At 42.7% G+C, this 16,030-nt stretch overlaps 1 protein-coding gene across 1 annotated transcript; it reads right to left on the bottom strand.

Moving 5' to 3' along the window:
• Positions 1-548: 548 nt before the first annotated feature.
• Positions 549-10,768, bottom strand: LOC124019431 (protein disulfide isomerase Creld1). Its single transcript, XM_046334775.1, has 11 exons — positions 10,595-10,768; positions 6,335-6,478; positions 6,066-6,148; positions 5,485-5,595; positions 5,250-5,341; positions 4,985-5,164; positions 4,768-4,863; positions 4,202-4,285; positions 2,779-2,874; positions 2,457-2,597; positions 549-2,373 (listed from the first exon to the last, which is right to left on the bottom strand). Exons 2-11 carry the CDS (start codon positions 6,449-6,451, stop codon positions 2,153-2,155), a joined length of 1,221 nt encoding a protein of 406 aa, XP_046190731.1. The 5' UTR covers positions 6,452-6,478; positions 10,595-10,768; the 3' UTR covers positions 549-2,152.
• Between the last annotated feature and the right edge of the window lie 5,262 nt (positions 10,769-16,030).

Raw genomic sequence — 16,030 nt, 5'->3', positions numbered from 1 at the left:
AGGAGTTAGTACAGAAATGAGAATATGAGGGTAATACACACACAGGCACTTATTCCTAATGTGTGAGATTTTGTACTTATATATACAGTATATATACACACTCCTCTTTCGTGTTTGTGTGTATGCGCAGCTGATGGAGCATAGCTAGAGGGGCAGGACATTGCTCTCTGGAGATCCTGATGGAGAGAGAACTGCTGTGCCACAACCACAATTAACTGGAGCGGCACACTGAAATAGAAGCACACACACACCTCTGCTCACAGTGTCTTACATAGCTAGCATTCTAGGGGGTTTCTCCAGTATCTGTTTCCTTGAATGGCTTTAATCTATAGTCTCCATGCAACGGCAGTATTCTATTAAGGTCTTCAGCAATGAGCAGCATGAGTTCACATTCAATTTCTTTCAACAGCATGTCAAAAAAAAATGGTAAGAGGGGTTATTGGAAAGCTAAAAACAGAACACTAAACTCAGAATTCTTCCTTTTTAATAATAATCATAATGCAAAGAACTGCAGTTGAAATGTAGGCCTAACACACACACACACACACACACACACACACACGTTATATAACAAAAAGACATGATTATTAACAGTTAAAATGGATATTATTGAAAACAACATCTGGAAGGTTGAAAATGAAAAAAAGATGGATAATGTGAATAACAATTGTGCTAGATCTAGTAGCTACTGAGGATGAGGGGGGAATAATGTGGAGGGATATGATTGATCAGATATCATTTAGTTGCTTCAACTGTAAAATGTTGACACCTCTGATAAAACACACTTGTGCATTTCAGTACAGTACAGTACCCCATATTACCTGGTGCTGATCAAACACAATGTATCACAGACACACACACAACAAACAGATGCAGAATAAAAATCAGAAAAGGTCTTTGCTAAAAACAAACAAAAAAACATTTAGAAAGGACCTATTGCAAAACAATGAAATGGGAGACATCTTCAAGAGGACTAGAGTATTTTACTCTCACATACACACGCAGATTGCTCAGGCAGTAGGTTTAGGGGGTGGTAAAGCAGTAGTGATTATCCTTGTATCCTGGTTGTACAGTTTAGAGGGAAACAAGCAGCTCTATAAAGTCTTCCATGCCAATCATAGGATAATACATACAGTATAGCCTTTCTCAGATCCTTTTCTCGTGCATTCATACAGCAAGAATCTGTCTGTGCAGAAACACAGATAAACACAGTCATAATATGAACAGGATTATAAATAAACAGTGTTTTAACATGGGATGGAATTCAACTGGTGCAACAGGGTACATCAGTTCTTTCCTTAAACAACTCCACCATAGTAGCAGCCTTCAGTGCAAAGCCCCAATGACAATCCCATCTCACCCTCCATCTCCCATCACCACAGGAACACCCTCTGTTCCTCAGTAAAAGGTGAAATGATGAACAGGAGATGCTGATGAGGTAAGGGGTGCCTAAGAAGTTTGATTTGTGATGAGTGGAAATGGACAGACATGAACATTTGAGTCATTTAGCAAACACTCCTATCCAGAGCAATTTACAGATGCAATTAGGGTTAAGAGCCTTACTCAGGGGCACATTGACATATTTTTCACCTAGTCGGCTTGAGAATTCTAACCTGCGACCTGGTTTGAATCATATATATTTTTAGAGCAGAATTTTGTCCAGTGGAAGATACAAATGCATAATAACAATCAGTAGTGGTCTTATCCTACCCCTACTCCGTCCCTTCCCTACCCCAGAGTCGAGGCAAGAGGGTTGGGTTTTGTCTCCCATATCAGTGCAGACAGACACTCCAGTCTCCTTAGTGTCTTCTCAGTGTTTTTGGATCAAGTAGTACCTGGTCTTCTTCTATATTCACTCCCTCCATTGAGCTCTCTGATTTGACCTTCCTCTGAGCTCCATGTTCTCTTATTCACTTCCCTCTAACATTTGGAAAGTTCATATTCCAGAAGACCCACAATAATCCCAAACCTTTTCAAGGCATCCTTTAGGACCCCTCTTCTCCCACCCTAACCCCTACCAACCCAAAGTAGTATAGTACATTCCTGAATGGCTAGCATTCCTGTAGCCGTCCCACCGCCAGTCTTTGTCACCCGCATCGGCTTGCATTCAATGAGTTCCTTCATCGTTCCCGTATCCCTGGCTCCTGATAGGCTAGCGTCCCTTCAGGAAGCCGTCCAGCATGCGATCACCCTTCTCTGATAGCCAGTATCCGGCCATGGCGGCCACGCCCCCGATGAAAATGGCGGTGAAGACCATGTCACCCTTGGCGGCAAGCGTTGCTAGGGCACAGATGACCACGCCAAAGAACATCTGCTGCAGGACAAGTACCTCATCATCAGTCATGTCATCAAACAGGCCCTTCTCTGGACCACCTGATGAGGAGAGAGAGAGAGATGCTGTGTATATAGGAGTGTGCCAAGTAGAGAGAACTATCAAGGGTGCTCGCGTGTCCTACTGTAAGGCTGGTTCTCCACACAGATGCTGTCCCTTCGGATGAAGCCGTCAGCACATTCACAGCGGAAGGAACCCTCTTCATTGAAACAAGCCTCATTCAGCCCTGGACACGCTATCACCCTCTCACTACACTCATCCACATCTAGGAGGGAGAGAGAGAGAACATGGACAGAGTGACACCCATACCAAGACAGAGACAGATGTACACTACAAGTAAGTAGTCAGGCTGCTGTAGCAGAAGGTTCATCTGATTGGCCAAACCATCTATAGATGAGTAAAAGAGAACCACACAGACAAATTCAAACACAGCCACGTTCCCTCACCAAGACATTTGGCTCCTCTGAGCTTGTATCCCCTAGCACATTTCTTACAGCGGGCAGGACCACTGCCCATACAGCCCACACATGCCTGGTCACAGCCTGGCACAGAGGAAAGAGAACAGAGGTCTGGGTCAGAACACAGGTTTACCAACAACACAAACCATCATTACTCTGTTGCTAGCAGATAGTAGAGGGAGAGCCTACAGTATCTGTTACTAGCAGATAGTAGAAGGAGAGCCTACAGTACCTCTGTTACTAGCAGATAGTAGAGGGAGAGCCTACAGTACCTCTGTTACTAGCAGAGAGTAGAGAGAGAGCCTACAGTACCTCTGTTACTAGCAGATAGTAGAGAGAGAGCCTACAGTACCTCTGTTACTAGCAGATAGTAGAGGGAGAGCCTACAGTACCTCTGTTACTAGCAGATAGTAGAGGGAGAGCCTACAGTACCTCTGTTACTAGCAGATAGTAGAAGGAGAGCCTACAGTACCTCTGTTACTAGCAGAGAGTAGAGGGAGAGCCTACAGTACCTCTGTTACTAGCAGATAGTAGAAGGAGAGCCTACAGTACCTCTGTTACTAGCAGATAGTAGGGGGAGAGCCTACAGTACCTCTGTTACTAGCAGAGAGTAGAAGGAGAGCCTACAGTACCTCTGTTACTAGCAGATAGTAGAAGGAGAGCCTACAGTACCTCTGTTACTAGCAGATAGTAGAGGGAGAGCCTACAGTACCTGTTACTAGCAGATAGTAGGGGGAGAGCCTACAGTACCAGCAGATAGTAGAGGGAGAGCCTACAGTACCTCTGTTACTAGCAGAGAGTAGAGGGAGAGCCTACAGTACCTCTGTTACTAGCAGATAGTAGAAGGAGAGCCTACAGTACCTCTGTTACTAGCAGATAGTAGAGGAGAGCCTACAGTACCTCTGTTACTAGCAGATAGTAGGGGGAGAGCCTACAGTACCAGCAGATAGTAGAGGGAGAGCCTACAGTACCTCTGTTACTAGCAGAGAGTAGAGAGAGAGCCTACAGTACCTCTGTTACTAGCAGATAGTAGAGAGAGAGCCTACAGTACCTCTGTTACTAGCAGAGAGTAGAGGGAGAGCCTCTGTTACTAGCAGATAGTACAGTACCTCTGTTACTAGCAGATAGTAGAGGGAGAGCCTACAGTACCTCTGTTACTAGCAGATAGTAGGGGGAGAGCCTACAGTACCAGCAGATAGTAGAGGGAGAGCCTACAGTACCTCTGTTACTAGCAGATAGTAGAGGGAGAGCCTACAGTACCTCTGTTACTAGCAGATAGTAGAAGGAGAGCCTACAGTACCTCTGTTACTAGCAGATAGTAGAAGGAGAGCCTACAGTACCTCTGTTACTAGCAGATAGTAGAGGGAGAGCCTACAGTACCAGCAGATAGTAGAGGGAGAGCCTACAGTACCTCTGCACTCGTACGATCCATCTGTGTTGTGGCAATAAGTGTTGGAGAGGCATCGAGCCAGCTCTGTGCCGCACTCATCAGTGTCTGGAAACAACATTCACAAGTTAAACACTGTAGTAGGGATTTTCAAGGTGAAAAAAAAAGAAGGGCAGTCACAGATGAAGTCAATCAAAATCCATCTGGTTTAATACAAGTTGAAACAGGGAGACACCTCCAGCACAGAAAGAGACCATGTCTAACCTGTCTTCTCTAAGCAGACCCTTATATTCTAATCTATTCTCACAGAACCAACGTTCTGAAAACACCTACTAACAGGCTTGAATCACAGAGTCACAGAATCCAACAACAATCGGTCATTTTACCTCCAGATATGAGAACAATGCATAACATTTAGTGTCAAGTCTAATGACCATCAACCTGTACACAAATGGGTGTCACAAAGCATTGTATTAATAATTACTCCTAACTGAAATTGAATTTTTCCATTACAAACACAGATACAAAGTAAGAAAACTAACAGAAGACACATGCTCTCTCAAATACACACACAAAAGCCAAATACTCACCAACACACTTGTTGTCATGGAGGATCCACCCAGGTTTGCAGTCCACACATTTGTAGTCCTCTGGCCCTGAGCATTTTTTACAGGAGTGGTAGCATGCTAGACATCACACACAGAGAAGAAGTGATTTGCCTGTGAGACTTCTACATGAGATTGGTTGAGAATTAGCCAGGCTGTCTGGTTCATGATCAGACAGGCAAAACTGTTTCTGATTGGGTACCTGCACAGGCTGGTGTGCTGTGATTGGAGCTCTTCTCTCTGTAGTAGCCATCTGCACAGCTCTGACACAGCTGACCAAAGTACCCCGGATCACACACACACTCTCCATCTCCCAGACGGGTACCCTCTCCCTCACAGCGACCCAGACCACCACACACACCTCCAGGACCGGACAGACACTCTGCAGCACAACAACACACAGGGTTAATAAGTTGACAACAGAGAGAGAACTATAGAGAGAACTATCCTGTGTGTGTGTTCAATACCTTTGCAGTCTGGGCCAAAGCGTCCTGGGGGACAGCAGAGTCGGAGCTCCTCTATACACAGCCACTCAAATAGATCTGGAGCCTCCTGCTGCCTACACACACAGAGACAATCACAAGGTCAGTGATGAGAGGGGAAGGACACACACACATAACAATATAATACACAGGTGTGTAAATACAACAGTAAAACAAAAGTGATTATACATATACCACATTTACATGATCACACACATACCGGTGGAACCACCATGTCTCCACTTGGTCCTCTAACTGCTCCAGCAGTTTGTTACAGTCAAAGTCAGATTTCTCACATGCTGCCTCCACTATCTCCAGCAGCCTGGTCTCACTGAGAACCAGGAGGAGAGGAGACGTGAGTAATGTGGAACACTTCACTAGAGAACAGAGCACAGAGAATACAAATACACCCTCCTATTCTCCATTATGCACTCTAGGAGGATCTCTGACACATGCTCACTCACTCTCGCAGACACACACAGTGTGGCCTAGTTTTGAGAGGCTGTCATATTGTGTAAGGACATATGTGGTGTAGAGCCCTAGTCTTGTCAGTACTGTACTGGTTCAGCATCGCCTTGGCTCAGTCATGAGGAGTCCAATTCAGGTCAGAGGCATCAGATAACAAGCCTTCATAGCAACACAATAAAGGTGCATTGGCCATTCAACAACATGCTACGGCTTGTCAGGGATTAGCAGGCCTCGTGGGCTTTCCTCTACAGAAACACAGATGTTAGACTGCAGGTCTTATTAAAGACTGCAGTTCCTATGACTGTATATTTGTGGAGATTCTAGTGACAGTACCTGCGAGCATATTTAGCCAGCTTCTCCTCCTCCCAAGCAGTGTTCCCACCCACAAAGTTTTTATTGGATGTTTTCTCCAGGCCCTGAAAAGACATGTTTTAATGAAAGACCACCAGGTGAAGACAGAAACAGAACAGCAAGGAGAGTAAAATGGCAGCTACTGACCGAAAAATAAGCAATAAGCAAAAGAGATACAAAAATGACAATATGACCGACAAAACTCATCAACAGACTGAGGGAATGAGAGAGACAGAGATAGAGACTCCTACCTTGATGAAGCTGTCAGTTAGTTTGCGGCAGGTCTGACATGGTGCAGTCTGTACTTGTACCACAGACAGCACAGAGAAGAGTACCAGGCCAGGGAGCAGGGGCCACGACCACCACATGGCTTGGACTAACCTACCACTCAGCCACTGAGAACAGAGACAGGGGATTCAGACAGAGCAGGATCATAGACCGCTGTGGCTATTATTGATGATGACAATTCTCTCGGGTGAGTGTACAGTCGGCATTTGAATGTGAGATATTCTAGGTCGGGTGAACAGAAGGACTTGAGTTCCTGTATATTATCACAGTTACACCATAAGTTGTTAATCATAAAACATATACCAACACTCTTCTGCTTCCCAGAGAGATGTTTATTCCCGTCAGCGCGATGTACTGAGAACCCAACTGGCTTTACAGCGTCAGACAGTATATCTCAAGAGAGCCATATTTCCGTGAAGCAGAGTATGTTACAATCCCTGGTGTCTCTCTGAAAAGCAACTCTCGTCTTGAGTTCATCAATTTTATTATCCAGAGATTGGACATTAGCGAGTAAAATACTTGTGAGCAATGGGTGGCGTGCACGCTTCCTAAGTTGGACCACAAGACCGCCTTAAGTACCTCTTCTCCACCGGCGTGGTTTTGGGTCAGCCTGCGCTGGGGAGAGCAAACAAAAGACCTGCTACAGGGAAGTCGTAACCCTGGTCATAACGTTGGAAGTTCTGGTGAGTTACCGCCACTCTAATATCCAACAGTTCTTCCTGGCTGTATGTAATGACAATTCCTGAGCTTAATAACGTCAAACAAATAGTACATGAACAAAAAAAATACTGCAGAGTTGAATAAGAGTTTGTCGCGATGCTGCCATCTCCGTCGGCACCATCATACTGTATGGGAGCATTCACACAAAACTGAAAGCCAACCACCACATTTTAACCAGGGCCTTCCTATGGCATTGGGTGCTGTAGGTGTCCAGGACAGCGTGAAGTTTGCCCCCGGTAATGTGGCCACCCTCTGGAGAGGTTTGCGGTTGTGGGTGGTGCAGTCCGCCCAACACATTACCGGGGGCAAACTTCACGCTGTCCTGGACACCTACAGCACCGGATGCCATAGGAAGGCCAAAAAGATCATCAACCACCCGAGCCACTGCCTGTTCACCCCGCTATCATCCAGAAGGTGGGGTCAGTACAGGAGCATCAAAGCTGGGACAGAGAGACTGAAAAACAGCTTATATCTCAAAGCCATCAGACTGCTCAACAGCCGTCACTCGCGAATGCCTATAGACATAGATTAGAAATCACTGGCCACTTTAAGGACATGAATCACTAGTCACTTTAATAATGTTCCGTATCTAGCATTACTCATGTACAGTTGTAGTCGGAAATGTACTAGTCATTAAAACAAGTTTTTCAACCACTCCACAAATGTCTTGTTAACTAACTATCGTTTTGGCATGAAAAGTAATTTTTCCAACAATTGTTTAAATACAGATTATTTCACTTATAATTGTATCACAATTCCAGTGGGTCAGAAGTTTACATACACTAAGTTGACTGTGCCTTTAAACAACTTGGAAAATTCCAAAAAATTATGTCAAGGCTTTATTTTTTTAAAATCTTTATTTAACTAGGCATGTCAGTTAAGTACAAATTCTTATTTTCAATTATGGCCTAGGAACAGTGGGTTAACTGCATTGTTCAGGAGCAGAACTACATATTTTTACCTTCTCAGCTCGGGATTCGATCTTGCAACCATTCAGTTACTAGTGCAACGCTCTAACCACTAGGCTACCTGCCACCCCAGTGGAAGCTTCTTTTAGAAGCTTCTGATAGGCAAATTGACATAATTTGAGTCAATTGGAGGTGTATCTGTGGATGTATTTCAAGGCCTACCTTCAAACTCAGTGCCTCTTTGCTTGACATCATGGGAAAATCAAAAGAAATCAGAAAAAAAAAATGTAGACCTCCACAAGTCTGGTTTATCCTTGGGATTCATTTCCAAACGCCTGAAGGTACCAGGTTCATTCGTACAAACAATAGTACACAAGTATAAACACCATGGGACCACGCAGCCGTCATACCGCTCAGGAAGGAGACGCGTTCTGTCTCCTAGTGATGAATGTACTTTGGTGCGAAAAGTGCAAATCAATCCCAGAACAACAGCAAAGGGCCTTGTGAAGATGCTGGAGGAAACAGGTACAAAAGTATCTACATCCACAGTAAAACGAGTCATATAGTGACATAACCTGAAAGGCTGCTTAGCAAGGAAAAGGCCACTGCTCCAAAACCGCCATAAAAAAGCCAGACTGCGGTTTGCAACTGCACGTGGGGACAAAGATCATACTTTTTGGAGAAATGTCCTCTGGTCTGATGAAACAAAAATAGAACTGTTTGGCTTTGCTGCAGGAGGGACTGGTGCACTTCACAAAATAGATGGCATCATGAGGAGTAAAATGATGTGGATATATTGACGCAACATCTCAAGACATCAGTCAGGAAGTTAAAGCTTGGTCACAAATGGGTCTTCCAAATGGACAATGACCCCAAGCATACTTCCAAAGTTGCGGCAAAATGGCTTAAGGACAACAAAGTCAAGGTATTGGAGTGGCCATCACAAAGCCCTGACCTCAATCTCATAGAAAATGTGTGGGCAGAACTGAAAAAGCGTGTCCGTACTATTGTTTTTACAGATGAACGTGGTACCTTAAGGCGTTTGAAAATTGCTCCCAAGGAGGAACCAGCTATGTCAGGAGGAATGGGCCAAAATCCACCCAACTTATTGTGGGAAGCTTGTGGAAGGCTACTTGAAACGTTTAATTCAAGTTAAACCATTTAAAGGCAATGCTACCAAATACTAATCAAGTGTAACTTATGACCCACTGGGAATGTGATGAAAGAAATAAAAGCTGAAATAAATCATTCTCTCTACTATTATTCTGACATTTCACATTCTTAAAGTGGTGACCCTAACTGATTTAAGATGGATGTTTACTGTGATATTTACTAGGATTAAACGTCAGGAATTGTGAAAAACTGAGTTTAAATGTATTTGGCTAAGGTGTATGTAAACTTCCCACTTCAACTGTATAAACTGCACTTCACACTGTTCTACGGTATCTTAGTCACTTAAATTGTGTTTAAATATTGCATCACCCATTTAATATGTACATACTGTATTTTATTTTAGACTATACCACTGACTGTTAAACAGCCATCTCCAGCACATCAGAGACTGCTGCCTATAGACATAGATTAGGAATCACTGTCCACTTTAAGGAGATGAAATACTAGTCACTTTAATAATGTCCCCGTATCTTGCATTACTCATCTCATATGTATAAACTGTACGCTATACTATTCTACGGTATCTTAGTCACTTTAATTGTTTGTAAATATTGCATCACCCATCTCATATGTACATACTGTACTCTATACTGTGTCACTGTATCTTACTCCAATGCTGCTATGACATATATGTATATATATTCTTAATCCATTCCTCACTTAGATTTACTTGTTAGATATTACTGCACTGTCGGAGCTAGAAGCACAAGCATTTCACTACACCCACAATAACATCTGCTAAACATGTGTATGTGACCAATACATTTGACTTGATTATCATGATGGGCAGCAGGATTACATGTGCGTGAAAAGATAAGAGGATGAGTTATATCAATGTTTCAGTAAACTGAATTCCTGTATCTCTCACATAGTCAATGTTCATTGACAAATCCAAACCTAGTTGGATCCTGTTATGGGTAAGCCTAGTGATGATTAAGCTCCATTACCTCTGCTGCCTGGCAAAAAAAATATATAGCTAGTTAAATTCTTAGAAAGCTAGGTATGGAGCTGACTACGTTGTTGTCTTGACTGAACTATTTAGGCTGTGGTCTAATGATGACCATCATCATTCTGAATAGCATCTTCATAATCAGTTAGACTGGCTAGTGTGGTCAGCTAACGTTAGCTAGTTACTGTAAAGTCCCGTTGGCAAATCAGGTAACCCTCCATCAGGTCAATACAAATAATGACATGATTATCCATCTTAAACGTCATCAAAACCACCTCTGCTGGCGATTTCTTATTGTATATTGCTACATTGCATGGCAGTAAATTGTCTGTGATAACTCGTTAGTTACCCAGCTAACGCACTGCTATGGCAAACTAGCAATCCATCTAGATGGATAGCTAATGTTAGCTAAATTTGCGTTACCCTGCTAACGCTAGCTAGCTCCCAATAAATTATGCTGCGCTGCATCCTACCTTCAGCTTGATAAACTCTCAAGAGCTTGTAGACAACCGATTGGAGCGTCCTCAGCACCTTAATACAATTTCACGGTCTTTTACCGGTTTAGTTCTTCATCCGTGCCATTCATTGACCGATGCTGATGCAGTGGTTCTTGTTGATTCTTCTTCCCAGACTCTGTTTAGCTGATGAGGCGCAGCTGGCAGGAAACTGCCCAATCCCACTGGGACTTCAGTCTTCAACCAATCATTACCCGCGAGTACAAATAAGGGCGTGTCTTGTTTTAAAGAAGTTGAATGGGTCCTTGCCCTGATAGACTGTCAGACAGGTAAATCATTCAAGATTGGGAAAACGGCCAAATTCAACACTTAAAACATAATAATATCTAAATAGCCAACAAACGCACAGTACAAAAATTACACAGAAAATAGAAGCAAACCACTTTATACCTATTACTGATGATGGATAACCCAGTCACGACATAGAACTGCACCATAACAGAACGCACAAATGCATAAAATGTTATACAATTAACCAACAAACCACTTAGTAAAAAAAAACGACTTTACAAATTAACCATATAACATTTTGAAACGAAGACAATTGTTGAGTACAACAATGTCACCCATTTACAGGTCAGGGATGAATACAAAAACGAATCACATGTTAATTGGTCGCATACAGTGCACATATTCTGCAGATGTTATCACAAGTGCAGCAAAATGCTTATGTTTCAACCTTCAACAGTGCAGTATACCTAACAACACAAAACAATACACCCCCCCCCCAAAGAAATAAAGGAATTAAGAACTGTATATATATATATATATATATATATATATATATACAGTACCGGTCAAAAGTTTGGACACACCTACTCATTCAAGGGTTTTTATTTATATTTACTATTTTCTACATTGTAGAATAATAGTGAAGACATCAAAACTATGAAATAACGCATATTGAATCATGTAGCAACCAAAAAAGTTTTTAACAAATCCAAATACATTTTAGATTTTAGATTCTTCAAAGTAGCCACTCTTTGCCTTGATGACAGCTTTGCACACTCTTGGCAGTCTCTCAACCAGTTTCATGAGGAATGCTTTTCCAACAGTCTTGAAGGAGTTATTACATATGCTGAGCACTTGTTGGCTGCTTTTCCTTCACTCTGCAGTCCAACTCATCCCAAACCATCTCAGTTGGGTTGAGGTCAGGTGATTGTGGAGGCCACAATGCAGCACTCCATCACTCTCCTTCTTGGTCAAATAACCATTACACATTCTGGAGGTGTGTTTTGGGTCATTGTCCTGTTGAAAAGAAATGATAATCCCATTAAGGGGGCGGCAGCGTAGCCTAGTGGTTAGAGCGTTGGACTAGTATCCGGGAGGTTGCAAGTTCAAACCCCCGAGCTGACAAGGTACCCACTGTTCCTAGGCCGTCATTGAAAATAAGAATTTGTTCTTAACTGACTTACCTAGTAAAATAAATAAGCCCAAACCAGATGGGATGGCAGAATGCTGTGGTAGCCATGCTGGTTAAATGTACCTTGAATTCTAAATAAATCAAAGACAGTGTCACTAGCAGTGCACTCCCACACCATCACACCTCCTCCATGCTTCACGGTGGGAACCACAAATGCAGAGATCATCCGTTCACCTACTCTGCATCTCACAAAGGCACGGCGGTTGGAACCAAAAGTCTCAAATTTGGACTCATCAGACAAAAGGACAGATTTCCACTGGTCATATGTCCATTGCTTGTGTTTCTTGGCCCAAGCATGTCACTTCTTATTATTAGGGTCCTTTAGTAGAGGTTTCTTTGCAGCAATTCAACCATCAAGGCCTGATCCACGCAGTCTCTGTCTGTTACTTGAACTCTGTGAAGCATTTATTTGGACTGCAATCTGAGGTGCAGTTAATTCCTCATTTCTGAGGCTGGAAACTCTAATGAACTTATCCTCTGCAGCACAGGTAATTCTGGGTCTTCCTTTACTGTGGAGAGACAGTTTTTTATTTATTTTATCTTTATTTAACTAGGCAAGTCAGTTAAGAACAACTTCTTATTTTCAATGACGGCCTAGGAACAGTTAACTGCCTGTTCAGGGGCAGAACGACAGATTTATACCTTGTCAGCTCGGGGATTTGAAATTGCAACCTTTCGGTTACTAGTCCAACAATCTAGGCCAACACTCCAGGCTACCCTTCTGCCCCATCATAGCGCTTGATGAGTTTTGTGACTGGCCTTGAAGAAACAAAGTTCTTAAAATTTTCCGGATTGACTGACCTTCATGTGTTATAGTAACGATGGACTGCCGTTTCTCTTTGCTTATTTGAGCTGTTCTTGCCATAATATGGACTTGGTCTTTCACCAAATAGGGCTATCTTCTGTATACCACCGCTACCTTGTCACAACTGATTGGCTCAAACGCATTACGGGGGAAATAAATTCCACAATTTAACTTTTGTTAACAAGACACACCTGTTGACTGAAATGCATTCCAGGTGACTACCTCATGAAGGTGTTTGAGAGAATGCCAAGAGTTTGCAAAGCTGTCATCAAGGAAAGGGGTAGCAGCAGAGTAGCCTAGTGGTTAGAGTGTTGGACTAGTTCAAAGTTCAAAATCCCGAGCGGACGTTCTGCCCCTGAACAGGCAGTTAACTGTTCCTAGGCCATCATTGAAAATAAGAAGTTGTTCTTAACTGACTAGCCTAGTTAAATAAAGATGAAAAAATAAAAATTTGAAGAATCTAAAATAAACATTTATGTACTGTTTTAGCTACTACATGATTTAATACGTTTTATTTCATAGTTTTGATGTCTTCAATATTATTCTACAATATAGAAATAGTAAAAAATTAAGAAAAACCCTTGAGTAGATGTGTCCAAACTTTTGACTGGTACTGTATATATATATATATATATACAGTGGGGCAAAAAAGTATTTCGTCAGCCACCAATTGTGCAAGTTCTCCCACTTAAAAAGATGAGAGAGGCCTGTAATTTTCATCATAGGTACACTTCCACTATGACACACAAAATTAGAAATAAAATCCAGAAAACACATTGTAGGATTTTTTATGAATTTATTTGCAAATTATGGTGGAAAATAAGTATTTGGTCACCTACAAACAAGCAAGATTTCTGGCTCTCACAGACCTGTAACTTCTTCTTTAAAGGCTCCTCTGTCCTCCACTCGTTACCTGTATTAATGGCACCTGTTTGAACTTGTTATCAGTATAAAAGACACCTGTCCACAACCTCAAACAGTCACACTCCAAACTTCACTATGGCCAAGACCAAAGAGCTGTCAAAGGACACCAGAAACAAAATTGTAGACCTGAACCAGGCTGGGAAGAATGAAACTGCAATAGGTAAACAGCTTGGTTTGAAGAAATCAACTGTGGGAGCAATTATTAGGAAATGGAAGACATACAAGACCACTGATAATCTCCCTCGATCTGGGGCTCCACGCAAGATCTCACCCCGTGGGGTCAAAATGATCACAAGAACGGTGAGCAAAAATCCCAGAACCACACGGGGGGACCTAGTGAATGACCTGCAGAGAGCTGGGACCAAAGCCTACCATCAGTAACACACTACGCCGCCAGGGACTCAAATCCTGCAGTGCCAGACGTGTCCCACTGCTTAAGCCAGTACATGTCCAGGCCCGTCTGAAGTTTGCTAGAGAGCATTTGGATGATCCAGAAGAAGTTTGGGGGAATGTCATAAGGTCAGATGAAACCAAAATCAAACTTTTTGGTAAAAACTCAACTCGTCGTGTTTGGAGGACAAAGAATGCTGAGTTGCATCCAAAGAACACCATACCTACTGTGAAGCATGGGGGTGGAAACATCATGCTTTGGGGCTGTTTTTCTGCAAAGGGACCAGGTCAACTGATCCGTGTAAAGGAAAGAATGAATGGGGCCATGTATCGTGAGATTTTGAGTGAAAACCTCCTTCCATCAGCAAGGGCATTGAAGATGAAACGTGGCTGGGTCTTTCAGCATGACAATGATCCCAAACACACAGCCCGGTCAACGAAGGAGTGGCTTCGTAAGAAGCATTTCAAGGTCCTGGAGTGGACTAGCCAGTCTCCAGATCTCAACCCCATAGAAAATCTTTGGAGGAAGTTGAAAGTCCGTGTTGCCCAGCAACAGCCGCAAAACATCACTGCTCTAGAGGAGATCTGCATGGAGGAATGGGCCAACATTCCAGCAACAGTGTGTGAAAACCTTGTGATGACTTACAGAAAACGCTTGACCTCTGTCATTGCCAACAAAGGGTATATAACAAAGTATTGAGATAAACTTTTGTTATTGACCAAATACTTATTTTCCACCATAATTTGCAAATAAATTAATTAAAATCCTACAATGTGATTTTCTGGATTTTTTTTCTCATTTTGTCTGTCATAGTTGAAGTGTACCTATGATGAAAATTACAGGCCTCTCTCATCTTTTTAAGTGGGAGAACTTGCACAATTGGTGGCTGACTAAATACTTTTTTGCCCACTGTATATATAATGGAGGGTATGGACAGTATTGACAGTATATGAATAGGAAAGGAAAGGTGTGTACAGCAGTAGTTATATAGGGTGAACCTTGATTAGAATACAGTATATACACATGAAATGGGTAAAACAGGAAGTAAACATTATAAAAGTGACTAGTGTTCAATGACTATGTACAGTGCCTTCAGAAAGTATTCAGACCCCTTTACTTTTTATACATTTGATTAGGTTACAGCCTGACTCTAAAATTGATGAAATAGTTTTTTCCCTCATCAATCTACACACATTATTCTACACACAATACCCCATAATGACAAAGCAAAAACCATTTTTTAGACATTATTGGGTATGAAGATACAAGCTTGGCACAACCGTATTTGAGGAGGTTCTCCCATTCTTCTCTGCAGATCCTCTCAAGCTCTGGTTGGAAGGGGAGCGTCGCTTCACAGCTATTTTCAGGTTTCTCCAGAGATGTTCGAACGGGTTCAAGTCCGGGCTTTGGCTGGGCCACTCAAGGACATTCAGAGACTTGTCCCGAAGCCACTCCTGCGTTGTTTTGGCTTTGTGGTTAAGGTCATTGTCCTGTTGGAAGGTGAACATTTGCCCCAGTCTAAGGTCCTGAGCGCTCTGCAGCAGGTTTTCATCGAGGATCTTTCTGTACTTTGCTCCGTTCATCTTTCCCTCGATCCTGACTAGTCTCCCAGTCCCTGCCGCTGAAAAACATCCCCACAGCATGATGCTGCTACCACCATAGCAATGGTGCCAGCTTTCCTCTAGATGTGATGCCTGGAATTCAGGCCAAATAGTTTTTCTCACGGTCTGAGAGTCTTTAGGTGCCTTTTGCCAAACTCCAAGCTGGCTGTCATGTGCCTTTTACTGAGGAATGGCTTCCATCTAGCCACTATACCATAAAGGCCTGATTGGTGGAGTGCTGCAGAGATGG

This window comes from Oncorhynchus gorbuscha, unplaced genomic scaffold (genome assembly GCF_021184085.1).
Source record: "Oncorhynchus gorbuscha isolate QuinsamMale2020 ecotype Even-year unplaced genomic scaffold, OgorEven_v1.0 Un_scaffold_918, whole genome shotgun sequence".
NCBI classification, from domain to species: Eukaryota; Metazoa; Chordata; class Actinopteri; order Salmoniformes; family Salmonidae; genus Oncorhynchus; species Oncorhynchus gorbuscha.
The sequence above is the reverse complement of the archived record's forward strand: the minus strand, read 5'-3'. Positions and strand labels throughout refer to the sequence as shown.